This window comes from Diabrotica virgifera, chromosome 3, assembly GCF_917563875.1.
Source record: "Diabrotica virgifera virgifera chromosome 3, PGI_DIABVI_V3a".
NCBI lineage: Eukaryota > Metazoa > Arthropoda > Insecta > Coleoptera > Chrysomelidae > Diabrotica > Diabrotica virgifera.
The window spans coordinates 248,998,334-249,020,419 of record NC_065445.1 but is presented as its reverse complement, the minus strand read 5'-3'; the positions used below and the strand labels follow the sequence as shown (position 1 = coordinate 249,020,419).

Here is a 22,086-nt window from a genome sequence, read left to right as displayed (position 1 = left end):
TCTCTCATAACTTTTGATGTAAAATAATTAGGAAAGCAGGAATTCAACAATTTAGAATTTTACATTGAGTTTCTTACGGCCTGTTTTACGATTCACCACCCGGTATAAGATAAAATGTGTATTATTTGTCTTATTATTTAATACTAACACAAATAATACACATATATACACAATAACACACATTCAATGATCGAAAATCATTTAAAAATATGGGATTGTGTACTCTTGTGACGTAAAGTCAAAAATATATGTCTCCCCACCACCGTCGGTCAAGGCAACCGTAATAAAGTCTAATAACCGTGGTCTAAACCAGCCTTTCAAAATTCGTCATTTCAGAAGTCAGAAAACGTCATTTTCAAAATTAAAGACAAGCCACGCAGATATATAATATATCTATAATAATTAAAAAGGCAAAAATAATATGAAAACTGTCTTTTTTCAAACGCTACTGTTTCACAGTTATGAAGTGATAAAAGTAGCCTTTTATTTCTTAATAATTTTGCTCGTCGTAATCGACAGTTGGGCAAAATTTAAATTAGATAATAAAATTACTATTAGTATTAGTACTCACCACAATAGTAGTACCATTTGCCAATGTGACATTGTAATACTGAGTCATAGCTACAATAGCAACGCTGAGGTTAACTCGTAGACAGTAGGTGTTGAAAAATCCCAGAAAGAGCATAAACGTCACTACGTATCTTCTTGCTCTCCAAAACTCCCATATTGAAGGAGATTTGTATTCACTAAAAAAAGTTAGTTATTTAAAACATGTACATAATATGTAAAAATACGAACATTGGGAACTCACAATCAATATAAATAAAACAGAATATCTTACAATAAAAGACGAAGAAGGAGACCCACAACTCTCGATTAGAGATATAAAAAAATGCTATAATTTAAATACCCGCGGACAGTGATAGAAAAGGAAGGACATCGAAACAGGACATCCAGCAGAAAATACAACAGGGCCGAAATGTGGTACAAACACTAAACTCGTTACTCTTAGTGCAGTCACTGAAGGTTTTCACCTCCGATTTCGTTGAACCTCCATCGATTTTCATAAAAATTGGTGAGCAGTTAGACGATACCTTAAGGAAGAAAGTTGACAAAATGCCAACTAGCGTTTTTATCATGGGGGTGGATGCCACCCCTTTTCGTGGGTGAAAATTATTTTATTAAAAATAATTCCATAAATCGATAGAGGGACAAATTCTAAGAAAAATTTGTTATATCAAGTTATTAACATAAATCAATACTTTTTGAGTTATTAAAGATCAAAGATTTTATTTTTTCGTAAAAAAATGCATGTTTAAAGCTGTTTTTCACGTATAACTCAAAAACTACGAGCTTTTACAAAAAAGTTATTATTACCAAAATTGAAGGCAATAAAAAATTTAATACACTTTTCACTTAAAGAACTAAACTAATGTTAATTCAAAGTGAGTTATGGGTAATTGAATGTATATTTTTTTCGACCAGTACTCAAATCTAAGTATTCAAGCTAAACACTTGTCAAAGTACTTGGGATTGCCTATCAAAGGAACTCCAGAAGAAGTTGATAGCATCAAATTTAAGCAAGTTATGATGAAAATAAGAGAACCCTTTCGATTTTTTTAGGAAAAAGTGAAAAATAAAACATACGCAATTTCCACAAAAATTAAAATTTATAGTAATCCTTACAAGAATTTCTTTGTATTAGCATAAGTAATGATTTCAACAATTTTCACCGGTTTAGACTGCATATTTTTGAGAAAAAGATATAATTTAAAAAAATCAGAATTTTTAAAATTATCGTCACTTTCATTTTCATTTGATAATAACTCAAAAAATACTCAATATACGTAAAATGGTATACAGTGAGCACGTAAAGGTTGGAATAAATTCATTTTCCCGAGAATGGACAATTTTGGAAAAAAATACCGAAACAGGTCAATTTTTATTTTTAAATTACGACTTTTTGGCATATATCATACTAGTGACGTCACCCATCTGGGCGTGATGACGTCATCGATGATTTTTTTAAATGAGAATAGTTGTCGCGTGATAGCTCATTTGAAAGGTAATTCAATTCTCTATTCAGTAGTATAAACATTTTCATAATTATTTATACAGGGTGTCCAAAAAAAATTTTTGTGAATTAAATTTATTGACATAAAAAGAAGAATATATGTAATTTATTTAATTCAAAATACATTTTACTGCTCTCAGAAAACAGAAAAAATGTATATTTAACAAATAAATATTGCTTTTGCTTAAATTACATATTAATGCAGCCACCCACCTGCCTCTTGACAGTTTAAACATTAAATTTAAGCGAAAAGCGATGATTATTTTTCAAATAAACATTTTTTTCTGTTTTTTGAGAGCAGTAAAATGTATTTTGAATTAAAAAATTACATACATTCTTCTTTTTAGGTCAATAAATTTAATTCAAAAAATTTTTGTTGGACGCCCTGTATAAATACTTATTGTTAATGTTGATACTACTGAATAGAGAATTGAATTATGTTTCAAATGGGCTATAGCACGACCCCTATTCTCATTTAAAAAAATCATCGATGACGTCGTCACGCTCAGATGGGTGACGTCACTAGTATGATATATATGCCAAAAAGTCATAATTTAAAAATAAAAATTGACCTGTTTCGGGATTTCTTTCCGAAATCGTCCATTATCGAGAAAATTAATTTATTCCAACCTTTACGTGCTCACTGTATAACCAAATTTTAGTTTTTTATATATAAAATATTATACCTTTTTACAATTTCTGTAGGGTGAAAAATAACCGAAATAGAAACGTTAAAAGCTTAAATTTTGCTGCGAGAACCATGTACAGTTGAGTCCGGGAATCTTTACCCGTGCGTCATCATTTAAAGCATACGAAATAAGTCGATGATAAGTCGGAAATTGAAATCTACTAAACGGAACAGCGAGTCACGTGCTTCAGGCATTCAAAGGATATTCAAAGAACACCATAAAAAGAAAAAGAGGCAGTAGGTCTGGATACCGCGTATGAAAAAAAAAGTTGATTAATAGCAAGCTGAAAATTTGTTAATAGCTTAAGGGTGTCTAGTCGGATAAACTTTGATATATGGGAACACTGGAACAGGGGAAGTTTTAATTTTGGAACAGGTTAAAAATTTGGAACGGTCAGATCACGAAAACGGCACATGTATTTTGTCCGACAGAACAGACTTAAACTCTTCGAACAGAGATTAAACTCTCATGCAAAAATCAGACTGCTATTTATCACCAAATGGGCGTTTTAGTGAGTGGAACATGTAAAATATGTCAAATGACAGGAATTATGACAGGTGATAAATAGCAGTCTGATTTTTGCATGAGAGTTTAATCTCTGTTCGGAGAGTTTAAGTCTGTTCTCTCGGACAAAATAAATATGCCGTCTTCGTGGTGTGACCGTTCCAAATCTTTAACCTGTTCCACAATTAAAACTGCGCCAGTTCCAGTGTTTCCATATATCAATGTTTATACGACTAGACACCCTTAAGCTATTAACAAATTTTCAGCTTGCTATTAATCAACTTTTTTTTCATACGCGGGATCCAGACCTAAGACCAAGAAAAAAATTATTACAACATGTAGTAGAGGTGGGAAAATCACAAAAAAAGACAAAAAGCACTCCATGAATTCAAAATAATGACAGGAAGTAGAAGAGAATGGAACAAATGGCTGAATGGAAATTAAAATAGCTAGCCCAAATCCGACACCCTGATAGGGTAAAATGAAGGGGATAAAGAAAGCAGGAAAGAAAAAATTCACTCTCTAAATTTTACGACACTTACCATTGAGTAGACTGAGCTAGCATTACGCACTTGTTTACAAATTAAGTTATATTTAGTGTAGTTATCATATAACAATTATTAATTTTAAAACAATTTTTCAAAGTTTAGCTGTTTTATCCGGTTTTATTTTCACTCTACTCATTTTTTCATTTCGTTGGATTTCGTTAATCCTTTACTAAATATAATAACATTACATCTATTACATCCGGCTATAGTCAAAAGTAGATATAATTCTAACAAAAAAAATCACAATAGTAAATAATTATAGGATGATTAGAAATAATCTACCTGCTATTAATGGTCATTTTAGATATTTCGTCCTTGTCCTTAGTTAAAAACCATATTAAATTGTTCCGCCTACTATTTTTCTCGAGATATAACTCTCATCATGATAATTTTTAATTAAGATTGCTACATTCGCACTGTAGATGATTACTTCAATTTCTGAAAAATAAAGTTGTTTGTTGTTTATTTGGGTTTATATGACTGCGGTCACTAAATCCATTCGCCAGAAAAATAAAGTTACAAACATACAGTGTGTCAATTTGAAAAGTAGCCACCCTCTATAATTCGGTCCCTATCGAAAATCTAAAAATATGCAAAAACACGTCAAACAAAATTACATCAATCCTCTAGCGGGGGCGGACATAACCCCCAAAATCTTTAATGAAAAGAGGGGTCAAGTGACACCTCATTTTAAAAGTCGTTTAACTACCTTTTTAAAAATACCACATACATTTTTTTTTTCACTACTTTTGGAAAAATCAAGTAAAAGCGTATCTGGTCAAAATTTTATTCTTCTAATATTTAGGGGGGCCAATAGTAGTGTAAATTTAAAATCGAGACTGAATCGCGGTCTAAGCAGCCATCTTGATTCTAAAGGAAAGCCAAGATGGCGGTTTTTGCTCAATATCTCCACCATTTTCATCTTTCCGAGAAAAAACAGTCCTCGCACTTTTTGTCTAGAAGTTGAAAACATCAGAGATATTGACCAAAAACGGTTCTCCTATAAAATCAAGAGAGCGGCTAACGTAACGGCAGAATTCAGTCGCAATTTTAAATCTACACTACTATATTGGTCCCCCCTAAATATTAGAAAAATAAAATTCTGGGCAGCTCGGCATGTAAGGTCAAATTATGCTATTCCGACTGGACTGTACGCTTTTACCTAATTTTTCCAAAAGTAGTGAAAAAAATATAATGTATGTGTTATTTTTGAAAAGGTAGTTAAAAGAACTTTAAAATGAGGTGTCACTTAACCACCCTTTCCATTAAAGGATTTAAGGGATTGTGTCCGCCCCCGCTAGAGGGTTGATGTAATTTATTTGAAAACTGGTCTACAAAATGGCCCCATCACAAATAAGTTTGACGTGTTTTTGATTTTCTATAGGGACCGAATTTAGAGGGTGGCAACTTTTTAAATTGACACACTGTATAATGTATTCATTAAAAACACGTAGCTGCATAACATTTTACATGAAATATTTGATTTTTAAATTTAACTTTTATTTTTATATTAAGACACTCCTTATCAAATGCGTATTACATGCCGATGACTTATTAATGTATGGCTGCGGCCATTGAATATTTTACATCCTTAAATATGTACAGTTCTTTTATCATGTCGTGTTCTTTGAATTAAAACAAATAAATGCAAAAAATATTGTTTAGTATAGAGACCTAAAGAGAGTCTAGAGTCTAGAGAGAGTTCCAAAAAAGAATTGTTTTATGCAAATTGGCAACGTATTGTAAAATTTGTCTACTGTATGGCATAGGTAATGCTGCAAATATTGTAATGGGCATGCTCTACGCAATTTAGACCTCTATGACTTTACTGGTGGTCGTCTCCGTCGCTTTTCAAACGTTGAAATGTGTGTACACTTCGAAGTGCAGTAACTAAATATTTTACAAATGGATTCTTTACCAGTGAAGGCAGCCCAGGCAATCGTATAATTACAAGAGGGCTAGAGTTAAAGGACTGTCGACCATCGCCTCCTTATGACGCGGTCTGCAGTCTCAATACCGATAATCTCGATACCAGGAGACCGGCAGCTTTAGTCGAAGACCAGGTTCAGGTCTCTTCTTCTTCTTCTTCTTATAATAGGCCTCTTGGCCTGTTCCTTACCGATTTTGACCTTGTATTCGTAGCTGTGATGTTGACTGCCAGCTATCTCGCCACCTTTTAAAGGGCCTTCGTATTGGTCTCTTGGCTGTTGGCTTCGAATCCCTGGCTATACGGGCTATTCTCTCTTTGTCCATTCTCGTCACATGCTGATTCCACTCTGGTTGTCTCTGTCTTCCCTACCGTAATATATCTTGTATGTTACAGAGATCTCTTATTCTGTCGTTCGGTATTCTGTCTCTCAGTGTTTTCCCAGTTACTGACCTCAGCGTTCTCATTTCTGATGTTCTCAATATCCTCTTGGTTCCTGCTGTGTCACATCTTGTTTCTATCGCGTACGTCATGATCGGTCTTACACATGATTTGTATATGCGTACTTTCCCTTCCAGCCTCATATCTTTGTTTCTCCAGATGACATCCCTCAGGCATCCTGACACATAATTGGCTTTATTTACTTGCTTTCGGACGCTCTCTTTACCATCTCCATAACTACATATTTCGATTCCCAGATATTGGAATCTCGAGACTTGTTCAATTAGTTCGTTGTTAATTACTAATCTGCATCTTATGGGTTCCCTTGACACTACCAGGGATTTTGTCTTGGCTGTTGATATTTTTATGTTGTAGTTCTTCGCCACTGTATTGAAAGTTTGTGCCATTCGCTGTAGGTTATCCTCGTTATCGGAGATTAAGATTGCGTCGTCAGCATAACAGAGGATTTTTATTTGTTTTTTCGCCATCTTATATCCTTTTCCAGTACCTTTAATGTTTTCTATGATTTTGTCCATGACTAAATTAAAAAGCAATGGGCTCAAGCTATCCCCTTGTCTGATTCCCGAGTTGATTTCTACTTCCGATGTTAGTTCATTCTCGGCTTTTATTCTGGTTTTGTTCTTCGTATTAATGTCTTTACCCTATCATCTTGTTGGGCTGATTTTTCTCCTTTATCAATCTTAGCACATGGGTTCATGTCGGCGACGTATAATAACTCAGAGGGATGATTGATTCATTGTCCTGAGTGCCTAGCAGAATAGGCACGCGACAGGAGTTGATCTTCAACAATCCTTGAGGAATGTCCGAGGTGTCACCGTCCCTCAGTAGAGTAGAAGACTTAAGGCTACCACTTTTACTTTCAAACAACCTAACACAGTTTTATTTTCTAATGAGGGTGGAATGTGCGTGAGTGAAGCAATGACAGAAGGCAACGCGTCTATCGGAGGCCCGGAGAACCATTGGTCCAGTACTGCGGTGTCAAAAAAATGAAATATGAAGGCGGTTCGTGTATGTTTTGGATGCTATATATTTAGAAGGGAAAACAGAGCATGTCTTCGTGTCCTGTGGTGGTCGCGGAAGGCGTTTTCGGATATTCTCCAAGACCATGTTGTTCTTTACGCAGGCTACATAGGTAAAGACTTGATTCTAATGCATGATAACGCTCGATGTCACACAGCGCAGATTACGAAAGATTCCCTGGCCAACACCAACACCAGAACAACAATGGACTGGCCTCCATTGAGTCCAGATATGAATGGGTTGGCAGGTGGAGGTGGTCCACAAGGAGGAATTCTGTCACCTCTACTTTACCGCCCTTTGCAATACTGAAAGGTTAGAGGAGGTACTTACAATTTATGGAAAACTCCAAAGGTTTCCTGTGACATTTTCCTATAAAAATTAAATTTTTCATGAAAAAAAATGAGGTGGTGCAATGAATTTCTGAATCCTGCCATGTCCATAGACTGGCAGGATACTATCGATTTTATGAAGAAATTTTCTTAAATTACATGAAAATTTCATTAGAAAATCGTGGCTGAACTTCTATTTAATATCTCCCGGTCTATTATATCCCCTTGCATATACGGAAGCATAATATAATATACTTATTATGGTTCCGTGTAAGCAGGCTCACAATACATGAGATATATACAGAGTGGGCCAAAGAAAACAGCCCGCATCGATATTTGGCAGTATTTATTAGATTTTAAGGGGGACACATTTTTACGGTACATGCATTTGTCATTTGTCAACCTTCTCCCTTCCACTTCCCCAACCCTTATTTTTAAATAGGGAATAGGGGCCGTGTGCTAGCTCATTTAAAATTTTATTCAATTCTCTATTCAGTAATATAAACATTAACATAATTATTTATACAGGGTGTCCAAGAAAAAAATATTTTAATTCAATTAATTGACACCAAAAGAAGAATGTATGTAATTTATTTAATTCAAAATACATTCTACTGCTGTCACAAAACAGAAAAACATGTTTTTTGATAAATAAACATTGCTTTTCGCTTAATTTCGATGTTCAAGCTGCCACCCATCTGCCTCTTGGTAGGTTGAATATTGAATTTAAGCAACAAACAATGTTTATTTATCAAATAAACATTTTTTTTTCTTTTCTGTCAGCAGTATTTTGAGTTAAATAAATTACATTCCTACGTTCTTCTTTTTGTGTCAATTAATTCAGTTCAAAATAATTTTTCTTGGACACCCTGTTAATGTTAATATTACTGAATAGAGAATTGAATAACCATTCAAATGAGGTAGCACACGACCCCTATTCCATATTTAAAAATAAGGGTTGGGGAAATGGAAGGGAGGGGGTTGACAAATGACAGATGTATGTACCGTGAAAATGTGTCTCCTTTAGTGCGATGTCACATTATGCGTTTTGACCGGATGCGGTGAAAACGCATCCGTTTTCAACGCAACCGGACCGAACTGGCACACTATGCGTTTTGACTGAATGCGGTGGAAACGCATCCGGTCAAATCGCAGAATGTGGCATCGCACTTAGATCAAAAATCGACCTGTTTCTTCATTTCCTTAAAATGTAATAAATACTGCCAAATATCGAAGTGGACTGTTTTCTTTGGCCCACTCTGTATATTATAGTCGAGCACCCCTTGCGTAACAAGCTTTAAAGTTATGACTAACTATGTTTCTTATTAATTAAAAACGACTTTCTTTGTTGAAGCGATAGTGGAAAAGTTTAGAAAAAGTTTTAACTACGACTGCTACCAATTATAATATATTGAGTCAAATTAAAATATATAATTCAGGTGGTTGAATGTTAATTTATTATTATCTTTTAATAATTATGATAGTAATGCTAAATAGCAATAGCAAGCAATATTTTAAATGACCAATAATAGTCACGCAAAGTAATATTTTAAGTATAGGTAGTAGGTATTTTTTTATACAACGGATATAACCTATCAAATGTCGTAAGGATCATCAAAATAATATGCAGAAATATGTGACACCTGTCGCCAGTAGTGGGGCAGTATGAAGTTATTGCTAAAAACTAAACAAGATAAGGCAAGTGCCTATGCTGGAAAAACAAAGCTCCTAGACATTTTAACAAACGTCACTGTATTCTACAGTTAACTTCTTGTCAAATTGAGTAGGTCACTTCTTCCTCAAGTCAATCTCCGTGACGGAGGTCGGCAATCATCATTGCTATTTGGACTTTAGAGGCAGCTGCTCTGAAAAGTTCATTTGATGTACATCCGTACCAGTCTCTCAGGTTGCGCAGCTACGATATTCTACGTATCCCTATGCTTATTTTTCCTTGAATCTTTCCCTGCTTATTCCCTTGTTTGACTTCTAGTTTTAGTAATTAACTGTCAATATACAGTGGATCCCAAACTCTTTTTTCAGTGCGTCATTAATTTTGACGTCATATAGGATTTTAAGAATGTCGCAAATCATTAAATGACATTTTAGTTAAGTATTCCCAGTTTTCTTGTTTTGATGGTATTTAAGATTTCCATTTTTTTACTCCTCTTAAATTAACCCTCTTGAATACAACGATGAAACTTTTCACAGGTATTCTTAAGGACAAACTGGAAAGACAAATCCCCAATGCTGAAGAACAACAAGGTTTTACAAAGGGGCGATCTATAGCAGACGCAGTATTTATAATAAAACAAATAAAAGAAAAAGCTATAGAGTTCGGCATGCCAGCGTATATTTGCTTCATTGATCTGACGAAGGCGTTTGGCAGAGTTCGCCTGGGAGACATTCTACATATATTAATAGAAAATAAAACACCGACCAGCATAACAAATATAGTCCATAACCTAAATAACAACAACGTAACCAAAGTTAGACCAGAAGACCAGTTCACTGAAAATATTCCAACACCGGGAGGAATTACACAAGGAGACAGTTTAAGCCCCTTCTTGTTTAACTTTTTCATGGGCAAAATTATAAACAAAGTAACATCTCTTAAGCTCGGATATAGAATGAGCAACAAAAGAATTGGTATGGTGTGTTACGCCGATGATGCAGCAATTATTGCTGAATCAGAAGATGATCTTCAGAGACAGCTCTTTCAGTTCTTTCAAGTAAGCCGCCAACTAAATATGAACATTTCTACCATCAAAACTAAATGTATGACAGTAGCAAAAGATCAGCTCAGATATAAGTTAGTGGTTGAGAACAACCCCATGGAGCAGGTGATGCAATTCAGATATCTGGGCCTAGATATATCAAGCACTCACGACCCAGTAAAGGACCTGAGGAGTCAGATCAACAAAGCAGCTGCATTGTCAGGATGTCTGCGAGAGATAGTCTGGTCAAATTCGTATAGGCGCACAGATAGTTAAATTATAATTTACAAGACTTGCATAAGACCGACCATGACATATGGCATAGAAATGCGCTAAGACACCAACAAAATGAAACAGATGCTAAGAGTTGCCGAAATGAAAACCCTAAGAACAATAGCGGGGAAAACGAAAGAGACAGAGTAAGAAATACAGACATTAGAGAGCAATGCAAAATTCAAGATATTTTAAGATGGGGAAGGCAGCGCAAGAGGATGTGGTACAACCATGTAAGACGAATGGATGAGAATAGACTCCCAAAAATTGCCCTAGAAACAACCCGCCCGGTTTAAGACCCCCTGAAGACCACCTAAAAGATGGAGGGATAGTTGGCAATCTACCTCCCAGGAAATTAACAAGAGGAAGCTTCAGAATTAAACAGATCGAAAGATTTCCAAGAAAAAAAGAAGAAGAAGAAGATTTCTTTATTCATCTTTCTCAGAAAGTCTTCGTGACGTGTTCTGTCCCCAATATTTCAGAATTTTTCTGTACACCCACAGCTCGAATGATTCCAGTTTTTTCATTGATGCTGCATTCAAGGTCCAATCCATTCCATAAATCTTAACTTCAACTTCAAATCTCCGGTGCAGAGACTCTAGTAGATCACTAGATTATTTCAATAAAATGGTGCGTGGTAACTCTATTGAATCAAAAATTCGTCAGTGGTCATTAAAATTTATGGCCGCTATAAAACAATTTCTAAAATAATAGTATGGTATAGTTAGACCCAAACCCAGACATCCAAAGTGAAAGTTATCCTCCAACACCAAATTGTTCTATATGGTCCACATAATGTTCAGAAAAAAGTCACACCATTTTGAGCGTCGGGTTTGGGGGGGGGAGAGGGGGAGAAATCTGCAAATTCGTAGTTTTTTACGTTTTTCGTCAATATTTCTAAAACTAAGCGGTTTAGCATGAACAACCCTCTACACAAAATTGTTCTACATTAAATTTGAAATAAAAAAGGCCCTATGCATAACCCTTCTAAAATGAACGGTTCCAAAGTTACGGAGGTAGTATAGTATAATTGGTCCAAAAAAAAGGCCTAACCCAGACATCCGACGTAAAAGTTTTCCTTCAACACCAAATTGTTCTATATGGTCCACATATTGTTCAGTAAAAAGTTACACCATTTTGAGGGTCCGGTTTGGGGGGGAGATGGGGAGAAGTCAGTAAATTAGTAGTTTTTTTACGTTTTTCGTCAATATTTCTAAAACTATGCCTTAGCGTAAGGAATGTTCTATAGAAGAATGTTCTACATAAAATTTAAAACAAAAAAGGTTCTATACATAATTGTTATAAAATCAACGGTTCCAGAGTTACGGAGGGTGAAAAGTGGAGGTTTTTGATACTTTTTATATTTACCGATTTCTCCCCCCCCTCTCTCCCCCCCCTCCCAAACCGACTCTCAAAATGGTGTGACTTTTTCCTGAACATTATGTGGACCATATAGAACAATTTGGTGTTGGAGGATAACTTTCACTTTGGATGTCTGGGTTTTTGGTATAGTTATACATATCATAAATATTGCCCAAAAAATATAAAAAGTATCGAAAACCTCGACATTTCACCCTCCGTAACTCTGGAACCGTTAATTTTATAACAATTATGTATCGAACATTTTTTGTTTTAAATTTCATGTATAACATTTTTGTGTATAACATTGTTTACGCTAAATCATAGTTTTAGAAATATTGACGAAAAACGTAAAAAACTACTAATTTACCGGCTTCTCTCCCATCTCCCTCCCAAACCGGACGCTCAAAATGATGTAACTTTTTACTGAACAATATGTGGACCATATAGAACATTTTGGTGTTGGAGGAAAACTTTTACTTTGGATGTTTGGGTTAGGCCTTTTTTTGGACCAGTTATACTATACTACCTCCGTAACTTTGGAACCATTCATTTTAGAAAGATTTTAATAAATATATATTTACTGGTACGTATGTATTTACGGTATAATTTGACTTAAACTTTCAAATGCTGTCAGCAGAATTGGTATTTTATTTTTTTAATCAAAAGTTATTCGCGTTCAAAAATGGCAATTTTTCGAATTTTTGAAAGTTCCACTGCGTTTATCTCGAAAACTATGCATCCTACGAAAAAACTTGTAAAAACATTTTTTGCTTAGAATTACCCAAGAAATGCAAAAAAAAATGTTTTATTTTGCGAAAAATCGATGTTATGTAATTCCTCAAGTTCTTTGTTTATAACAATCTTATCGACATCCGGATCAACTGTTACCCAAAAAAATCGTGTTCTACGGGTCAAAAAATACATAAAAATCTTGGGTAAGTCCATCTAAATAAAGGAGTCAGTAGCACCCCCTCCTGGTCAAATGACTAATTTGTTTATAAGCCAAAAAATTGTTTATAAATTTAAAACATTGCTGAGGCTGCTTAAACAATCCGATTTCAATTCTGTAAAGTGCATTAGATAGGTGGAGTGCTTCTTTATATGTAAAAAAATTGACAAATCTTTGTATGTTCTAGTTTTTGTTGTGCAAGATTTTAAAAAATTTTAATTTAAAAAAAAAAGTTTAGATTGCAAAATTATTATGCAAAATCTAGTAAGTAAATTTTAATGAAATTTGGTGTACGGTTTTGGCACATTACAAAAATTTTCTAAGCTAATCAGGAAAGTTCCAAGTGTAAACTAATTGATGGAAAATCATTGAATAAAGACAGGCTTGTTTTGCCCCCTTATTTTATATTTATTGCTATTTTGCGGCAAGGGTGATAAATTAAGACATTTTTAACCAATCGCATCTGATAGAAAATTTAATTATCTTTGTTTTATTCCTATACGACTTTGTTCCAAAATGAATCATTTTAAAGTTATAAGCAAAAAATTAGAAAAAAAACGAAATTTTTTGAAATTTTTAAATATTTTATTTTTTTTATTAATTTTCCGGGCACATTTGAGAAGGAGCATAAATCAATTATTATTAACGAAGTTATCACCTAACTTTATCCGCAAAAATCTGAATGCCACCTCTCACATCCACCTAAAAACAGATCCTTACTGGTTTATATACTATAAGGGGTGAACTTCATTTTCCTAAAACTACTAGTCTAAGAGCTGGGAGCGGATTTTGTGCGAGATAAGTAATACGGAAAAACTATTCGGGGATATGTTGAATTAGTTGTGTACATCATTTTCCCCAACGGGCGTAAACCAGAGTGGGGGACGAGGGTAGTTATAAGGGGTCAAAGTCGCGGTTTTTATTATTTTTTTGTGACGCTTATGATCAAGATAGTGCACCAAAATTTGGGAATAAGTAGGTCATGACGTAACTAAGTAAAATGGGGGCAGGGGTGAATATAAAAATCACAAGGGGTTTTTGTGACGTTGCTGATCGAGATAGTGCACTAAAATTTGGTAATAAGTAGAACATGACATTTTACTTTAGTAAAAACTGGCAACAGTCAGCACAAAACCGTGAAGTTTGGAAACAATTGGGGGAGACCTATGTCCAGCAGTGGACGTGAATTGGTTGGATGATGATGATGATAATTATGACGAGACTATGACATAACTAAGTAAAATCCCCAGAGGCGGAAACCAGAGTGGGGGACGAGGATAGTTATAAGGGGTCAAAGTCGCGATTTTTATTATTTATTTTGTGACGCGCATGATCGAGATAGTGCACCAAAATTTGGGAATAATAGGGAAAAATAGTTCAAACACTTATACAAAAGCAATTTTATAAATAATGTTAGATTGCTCTCGTTATCACCGCACACCACTAGATGGCGCTATATTGTTTGCTTCCTCAAATGTAATGGGAAATGTCAAGAGTTGTATGTATTACAGCCAATAGTATTTGGTATAACCGTTCAAAAGATACGAGGGGGATGGACTTTTGACTAGCACTGTATAATATTACGCTGAAAAATATTATTAGAAAAAATAAACTGTCAACTATCTGAATTACGCGTCTATTTCATTTTCTCCCAATATAATAATAAACTACATAATTTATTCACAAACATTATAACTGACCAATCCAAACAATATTATTTATATGCACCATTTTTAAAAGCTTCAAAAAGAATGATTAAAATAATGTAATTAATTATTTTAATCAAAACTGAGAAAAATATAAAAACTTGTTTAATAGGTTAATGGTGTTTTAATATAAATAAACAATTTACTTGAGACACACGAACCAAAACAAGATCTATGAACCAAGCATTATCTTGATGACCTTTAAATCAAGAACAAATACTTAATTGTTTTGAACCATATAATTGACATTTTACCGCATTTTGGTAAGTAAGTAAATTTATTAACGTATCAACGGTATAGTCTAGGGGTAAAGGGGGTTTCGAGCTGGCCGATTGAGGCCCATGTTATTTTATAACTCATTTTTAAGTCTTTTGAGCAGCTGAATCTGAATCTTAAACATGAATTTTTGATCAAGAATATTTGTTATTAACAATTTAAATGTTTAAATACTTATAACTAATAAAGTAATAAAGATATAACCATTTTTCAAAGCATATTTTGTTTCTTTTAAAAAACAAACCAAACTAACTTTGAAAAATTAAAATCGAACCATTAGAAGCAGAGATATTGCAAATTTTTTATCAAAAAATAGAAATTCTGCACTTTATCAGACATTTTTGCTTATAACTTTTCTTTTCCTACACCTAGAATAAATTATTTAATGCACCTTATTTTAAAGTAGGTATTTAAGTACTCATTGTCACAAAAACTAATGGCTATAGCGTTTATTGAAAAATATAGGGGTATATCTACATAGTATACCTATTTATCAATGAACGGTTATTGTAAAAAAGTGCAACTTCAATGGGTAATTCTGCACGAAAAAATAATGACAGTATCCTGTATAACCGTATGTCCTCAAATGCTTCGTTTCCGAGATGCGGTGTGTTGAAATTTTTCTTACAAACTTACAAACATATTTATTGCAAACTTCTTTTTACAAACTTATTTATTGCTTTGAAACCGGTTGAGATAAATATGCAAATTCAATTTTGTAGATTCTAAGAGGTAGTTATTGCGAATTTTTTGACATACATTAATTAAAAATGTTATGTTCATCATAGGCGCGCATACGGGTAATGATCTGATTAAAAGAGTACATTTAAGAAACAAACGGCTGACTGCGGGTGCACTCGAAAAGAAAAACTGGAAAACTAGAAGGCCGATGCCGCACTGCAGGAAGTTTGGTAGGATGGTGGATGCTAGATACCTGCCTGGCGACCATCCAGCTTCTTATACCACGAATAATACAACGACGGTAGCCGCAATGGCCTCCCACTACCATCTAACCATCCGGTGATCCGCCAGGCGTCTATCCACCCATATCAGTCGTGTTTGATAATCCATCCGGGTAGCCTCGCTATGGAGGAAAGCGTGATAAGTGCTGTGTATAAAATAAGGGCAATTTGGTACCTAACAAACCCACTATGTGACGAAACATGGCTTAAAATATCTGTTTTATTTATTCTTTGCAGTTGCATTAAAAAAATCCAATATTCAAGTCAGGTGAATTTAAAAAGCAATTTTTGCCTTTAAGTCTATTTTTCTCCATTTTCTGAAAAGTTTAGTGAGTGAGTTTTACCTCTAATATGACGATATGCTAAAAACAAACCAAATGTAACGTAACAAATGAAACAAACGATTCCTCAGTAGTCAGTTGGTTACTGACTTCTGACTTCATTTCACTCTTTCACTGCGTCCAGGATGCAGCGACCCTCCACCATCCATCCATCCAGTGGCACTACAGCCAAAATCGAGCCTTGGCCTCCTTCAACAAGCTTCTCAAATCATTTCGATTTACCGCTGTTCTTTTCCATGAACGCGTTCCCAGGAAGTTCCTGGCATCCTCATCGACTTCGTCTTCCCATCTCTTTTTAGGTTTTCCAACAGGTCTTCTTCCCTGCATTCTTGCATTCAGCAATTTTCTGGGGATTCTATTCTCATGCATGCGGACCACGTGCCCTGCCCACCGTAATCTCTGCAGTTTAGTCTATTGTGCTAGAGTTGGTTCGCTATATTGCTCGTATATTTCTCTATTATACCTAATTCACCAGTTGTTATTTTCACTTATTGGGCCCAGTATCCTACGTAATACTTTTCTTTCAAACACATCTAATGCATTGGCAGATTTCTGTGTCACCACCCATGTTTCGTAGCCATAACTTACTATGGGCCTGATTATTGTTTTATATACCCGGAGTTTTGTTTTCCGGTGTACGTCTCGCGATTTGAATATGTGGCCCATCGCGAATAGGCTTTATTTGCCAGCACAAGCCTTCTATTTATTACCGGTTATTCTTCATTGCTTGCAACCAGATCCATTCCTAGGTAGGTGAATCTATTCACATGTGCCTATCCATTCTCGATGTTAGCGATTATCTTGGCTATTCTAACTTTGCTTGCTGTTATTCGGAATAGTCTGATTCTCGATGTATTTAACCACTTTCTCAGGTTTTACTTACTTACATTCCGTGTCCGGAACACCAACAACTTCAAATTCTGTATTTCCAATGGTTGGCCACCTAGATGGCCCTGTCATTTGCTATAATTAGGTCTTCTTCTGTGCAGTTCTCTCCCATCTCTGTGCATGATAGTAGATGCCGGCTGGTCTGAACCGCGCCACAGTCGCAGATATCGTTCTCCTGGTATCCCCATTTTTTCAGGTTACTAGCACAACGTGAAACGCCGGTTCTTAGTCTATTTAGCGCTTTCCAAGTCAGATACGGTAAATTGTATCTAGCAGCCATTTCCTCTTGGGGAGGAAAATGTGTTGCGGTAGCTGAAGCTTGCCACAGGTGTATTCGGCGCGTCTCTGGCGCGTCGGGGATGGGTATGGATGTTTTCAGAAAGCTTTTCCGAGATCTTAATCTACTTGGCTGAGTTTGGTGGTCATATAAGGGGTATCTTCGGTCCGTGTCCTGCTGTTTTCGTTCTACCTATGAAGTGATTTTCCTCCTGATAGATGGTGGAGCAATCCCAGCTATGAGGTATACCTCTTCGATAGGTATCGGTTTCAGGAAACCCAATATTATACGAACCGTTTCATTTAGAGCCACGTCAACGTTTTTTGCGTGATCAGAGTTTGCCCATACTGGTGCTCCAAACTCCGCGGCCGAAAAACATAATGTTAAGGCAGAAGTGCGGAGAGTGTGTGGTTGTGCTCCCCATTTTGTATTAGTTAGCTTGCGGATGATATTATTTCTGGCACTTACTTTCTTCTTGACATCTTGACAGTGGTGTCGCTAAGACAGAGTTCTATCCAGATGTACGCTGAGGTATTTTGGCATCTCGTTGTGTTCCAGCATCTGACCACGCCATTCCAGCTCCAGCGGCCTTCGGGTATGCTTGTTTCTAAGGTGGAAAGCACATACCTGGGTTTTCGTGGGATTGGGGTTTTAGATGGTTTTCATCGTAGTATAGAGCTAAGTCTCCCAGGGCATCTGTCAGTTTCACTTCGACTTTAGAAGGTTCTTCCCTGAGCTGCCACAGCTGTATCATCAGCGTAAATAAATTGCCTTGTTTGTTGGTGTATGGGTTGGTCGTTGGTGTATATGTTGTGTAGAATCGGCGTGAGGACACTTCCCTGTGGGAGTCCATTTTTTTGGTCCCTCCACCGACTGTTCTTGGACTGGAGCGTTACGTAGAAGCTTCTATTCTGGAGGAGACATTTCACTAACCTTGTTAGTCGAAAATCGTTTGTAGTTTCGTAGAGTTTTGCGAGTAGCCGTTGATGGTTAACTGTGTCATAGGCGAGAGTTAGGTCTATGAACGCTACTACTGTTATTTCTTTCCGTTCAAAACCATCTTCTATATGTTCGGTGAGATTAAGAATTTAACTGCAGCAGCACTTACTGGGTCTGAATCCTGCTTGTTCTGGAATAATTTTAGTCTCCACAGATTCTCCCTGGTCCTCGCTTTCCAAATACCTTTCCCTGAAGAATGAATTGCAACAAGCCATATCTCTGTTCATTCCTCATAACATGGCCAAGATATATTCTAGTTTACGCTCTTTGATGGTGTTAATTATCTCGCTTTCCTTGTCCATTCTACGTAGGACCTCAAAATTAGTCACACAGTTCACATATGAAATTCTTAAAATGCGTCTGTAACACCACATCTCGAATGCCTCGAGTTTTCATAAAGAAGCTTCGGAAAGTGTCCAGGACTCTACCCCGTGTAATAACGTAATAATGGTATTATTATACAACATACATCAATAAGGACAGAAATCTCGAAAGTGTTGTATAATGTGAAATCAAGTTATATGTTTAGACAAACCATTAAAAAATAAAACTGTGTGTGTAATAAGACTGATTAAATTTCTGATGTAAAAATAACATTAATTAATTTCTGATGTAATTAATTTATTAATTTCTGATGTAAAATTGATGGTGATAAACAAAATATTCAAAATATTAAAGGTCATTTGTTACGTATAAACAATATACAGTGGGCTGGAATAAGAGTAACCCCCCTCTTATTAACTAATTGATTTTCAGCACATAAGCAAAACGCTAGGACAGGCCAATTTTTAAAATAATCATAGTATATTATAGCATCAATGTTTCGAACTTTACTCGATCCATCTTCAGGTGACAAGCATAACTTTGAATTTTTTTATGGGAAAGTACATCATGTGACACCTCATTTAAAAGCTTTTGAAATACTGATTACAAAAATATATAATACTTTAAGCCTATTTGATAATATAGGCGTAAAATTTCGGTCGAATTATTTTTAAACGCATTTATTTTTTTCGAATACTGAGAAAACTGATAAGTATTTCTGAAAAATTTAAACGCAGAATGAATGATTACATTATTACGGAGGGCTGAAAGACCCTTAGAATAAACAAAAAGTTTCTTTTGAATGATATAATATTTGAAATTAAAAATCAGACTAAATTTTCTTTTTTCACTCCTGTGACATAAAAATATACATTATAGAAGTTCTCAGGGACTTTAGACCCTCAATAATACTGTAATATTTTATACTGCGATTAAATTTTTCAAAAATACTTATTAGTTTTCTCAGTATTCGAAAAAAATTAATACATTTAAAAAGAATTAGGCCGAAATCTGGCACCTACGCTCTCAAAAAGGACTGAAGTATTATACATTTTTGTAATCAGTATTTCACAAGCTTCTAAATGAGGTATTGCATGATGTACTTTCCCATTTAAAAAAATCAAAGTTATGTCTGTTACCTGAAGAGGGATCGCGTAAAGTTCGAAACATTGATGCTATAATATACTATGATTATTTTAAAAATCTACCTGTCCTAGCGTTTTGCTTATGTGCTAAAAATAAATAAGTTAATAAGCGGGGGGGTACACTTATTCCAGCGCACTGTATAAACAATGTAAGATCGCTATTTTATTTTAAATACAAAAAGTAAAGACGGATAAACTATACGGAACATAAATACGATTTTGCTAAAAAACAGCATAGAAAAGTCTGTAATGAGAGTTTGTAGATATTTTTGTTAATTTGTTGCTGAATTACTGCAGACATATCTTTAAAAGTCGAGAGAGAGAGAGACATACTTTATTGATACAATGTACCAAAAGGCCATCGACCCAAGTCTTTCAGCCAAATCAAAAGTCGATTTTTGGAAAATTATTAATAATTTTTTTAAAAATGGTCAAAAAATTTTAATTTAATTTCTAGTGAGAATAGAAACAATATCACAGTATTCGGCTATACAAATTTCAAGAAGTTTCACTTTATAGTTATTGCAAAATTGAAATTGGTTATCCTAGAAAGTTTATAACGTTATTATGAGTAAGCCATTGGATCTACATGAATTCTGAAAATACCAAATTGAAGTAAAAGACCTATAGTATCACATTAAATAATCGAATGATTAAAAGTTTTATACTAAATATTGTGAAAAAATTTTTACAAAAGTACCGTGATTTTATTTTAATCTTAAAAACATTTAAAATATCTAGGAAGTTGATTTATGTTTATTGCAAATTATGGTAACGAATTAAAAAATATACATAATATTCTACGACCCGTAGAATCCGAGTTTTTTCCAAAAGCTTTTTTCGAGCTGTTCAGGCAAGACGAGGATAAGACTTAGTGGATAAAACTTAGTGGAGCCCTTTTTTCGAAAATTTGCCGAGGCTTTATTTATAAACATATATATATCTCAATTTTGCAATAACTGTTAAGTGAAACTTCTTGAAATTTTTATATTTTATGTGAAATTGTCCCTATTATCACGCGGAAATGAAGTTTTTTGTGCACTTTCATAAAATCGACTTTTGAAGCTATTTTAAAGATTTTCTATGCTTTTTTAGCAAAATTGTGACACTTTTCCATATAATATACCGGTCTTCACCTTCAGAATTTAAAATCAAATAGCCATTTTACATTGTTAATATATTCTTTATAAGTAATTAATAACGTTTAATTTAATGTTTTTCATATTTTGTTTACTATATTATATTGTTATCATCAAAATCCATAGCAGTTTTTAGAAACCTGTATCAAAGAGCATCACGAAAGGGTTTATTTGCTAATTTTTCTGGTCTAATAACCCGTTTATGCGACAGATTTGTAAAATAACTATGAAAAATTTTCATAGAAAAAATGTTTGCTATATTTATACTTACTTATTTGTTACCAAAGTGTATTACCGAACTCACACCAAACAGTTTAAAACACGTCTAAACATAAAAAGATGTAAATAACCTTATAATTTATGATAGATGCAAAAAACCATAACCAGTATAAAAAACTAACCTTGTATGTTTATTTAAACAAATGAATATTCACAACAACTCTTTACCAAAAACAAAGCCAGTGCTGAAGTATATTATTTTGGTATGAAGATAATGTCACAAGTAGTAGGATATCATCGGTTGGCTTTCTAAATGCCACCACGCCACCAGTAGCGTATCAACAATGGTATTGTTTGTTTATATTATCTATTTTAAACAAATATTATGTTTATTTACTTTTTCGGAGTACTAGACATAATAAAGAGTGTAAAACATAATGAAGCGCCCAGTCAAAATGGCATCATAACAATAACAGAGTTCCTAAAGGCAAGTGAAAAGGAAGGTTCTCAAGGAGCACATACCAAAACCGTTAAGATAATCCCTGCTATACCCAATACACAAAAAAGGAAATATTACGGTCTGTAAAAACTACAAGGGTATAGCATTACAAGACACAACGTTCTAGCTATAATATCGATCAGAAATATAATTAATGCCAAACGGAGCTAAAGATAACCGGGGTGAATTCCAAGCTGGTTTTACAGTAAACAGCTGGTAGATAATACACCAATTTTTTACAATTAAGCAGATCCTGGCTAGCTCATATGAATTCAATATATCACTAAACATGTTGTGTATTAGACAAGTTTTCAATCTAATAGCACATAAAACAAAATCAAAAAATGTTACTCTACATCCTTCTCTGGTAACACCTCCGAGGATTCTACAATTTGCAAGCCATAACTGATGCTGAGACTAAGGAAGATGAGGGAATTTTACAATTTATAATTCACGTCTT

At 34.6% G+C, this 22,086-nt stretch overlaps 1 protein-coding gene across 4 annotated transcripts in view; it reads right to left on the bottom strand.

Moving 5' to 3' along the window:
- Positions 1 to 21,453, bottom strand: part of LOC126881672 (sialin-like) — a 68,325-nt gene extending 46,872 nt beyond the window's left edge. Inside the window, exons 1-3 of one of the 4 annotated variants that reach the window (XM_050646066.1) lie at positions 21,310 to 21,453; positions 4,098 to 4,253; positions 572 to 746 (exon numbers count right to left, since the gene is read on the bottom strand). In XM_050646066.1, coding sequence (XP_050502023.1) covers positions 572 to 746; positions 4,098 to 4,114 — 192 coding nt within the window. In that variant the 5' untranslated portion in view covers positions 4,115 to 4,253; positions 21,310 to 21,453. Of the gene's footprint in view, positions 1 to 571; positions 747 to 3,809; positions 3,848 to 4,097; positions 4,254 to 21,179 lie in introns of those variants that run through there. The other 3 variants (XM_050646065.1, XM_050646067.1, XM_050646064.1) reach the window with 3 other exon arrangements.
- Positions 21,454 to 22,086: the final 633 nt, after the last annotated feature.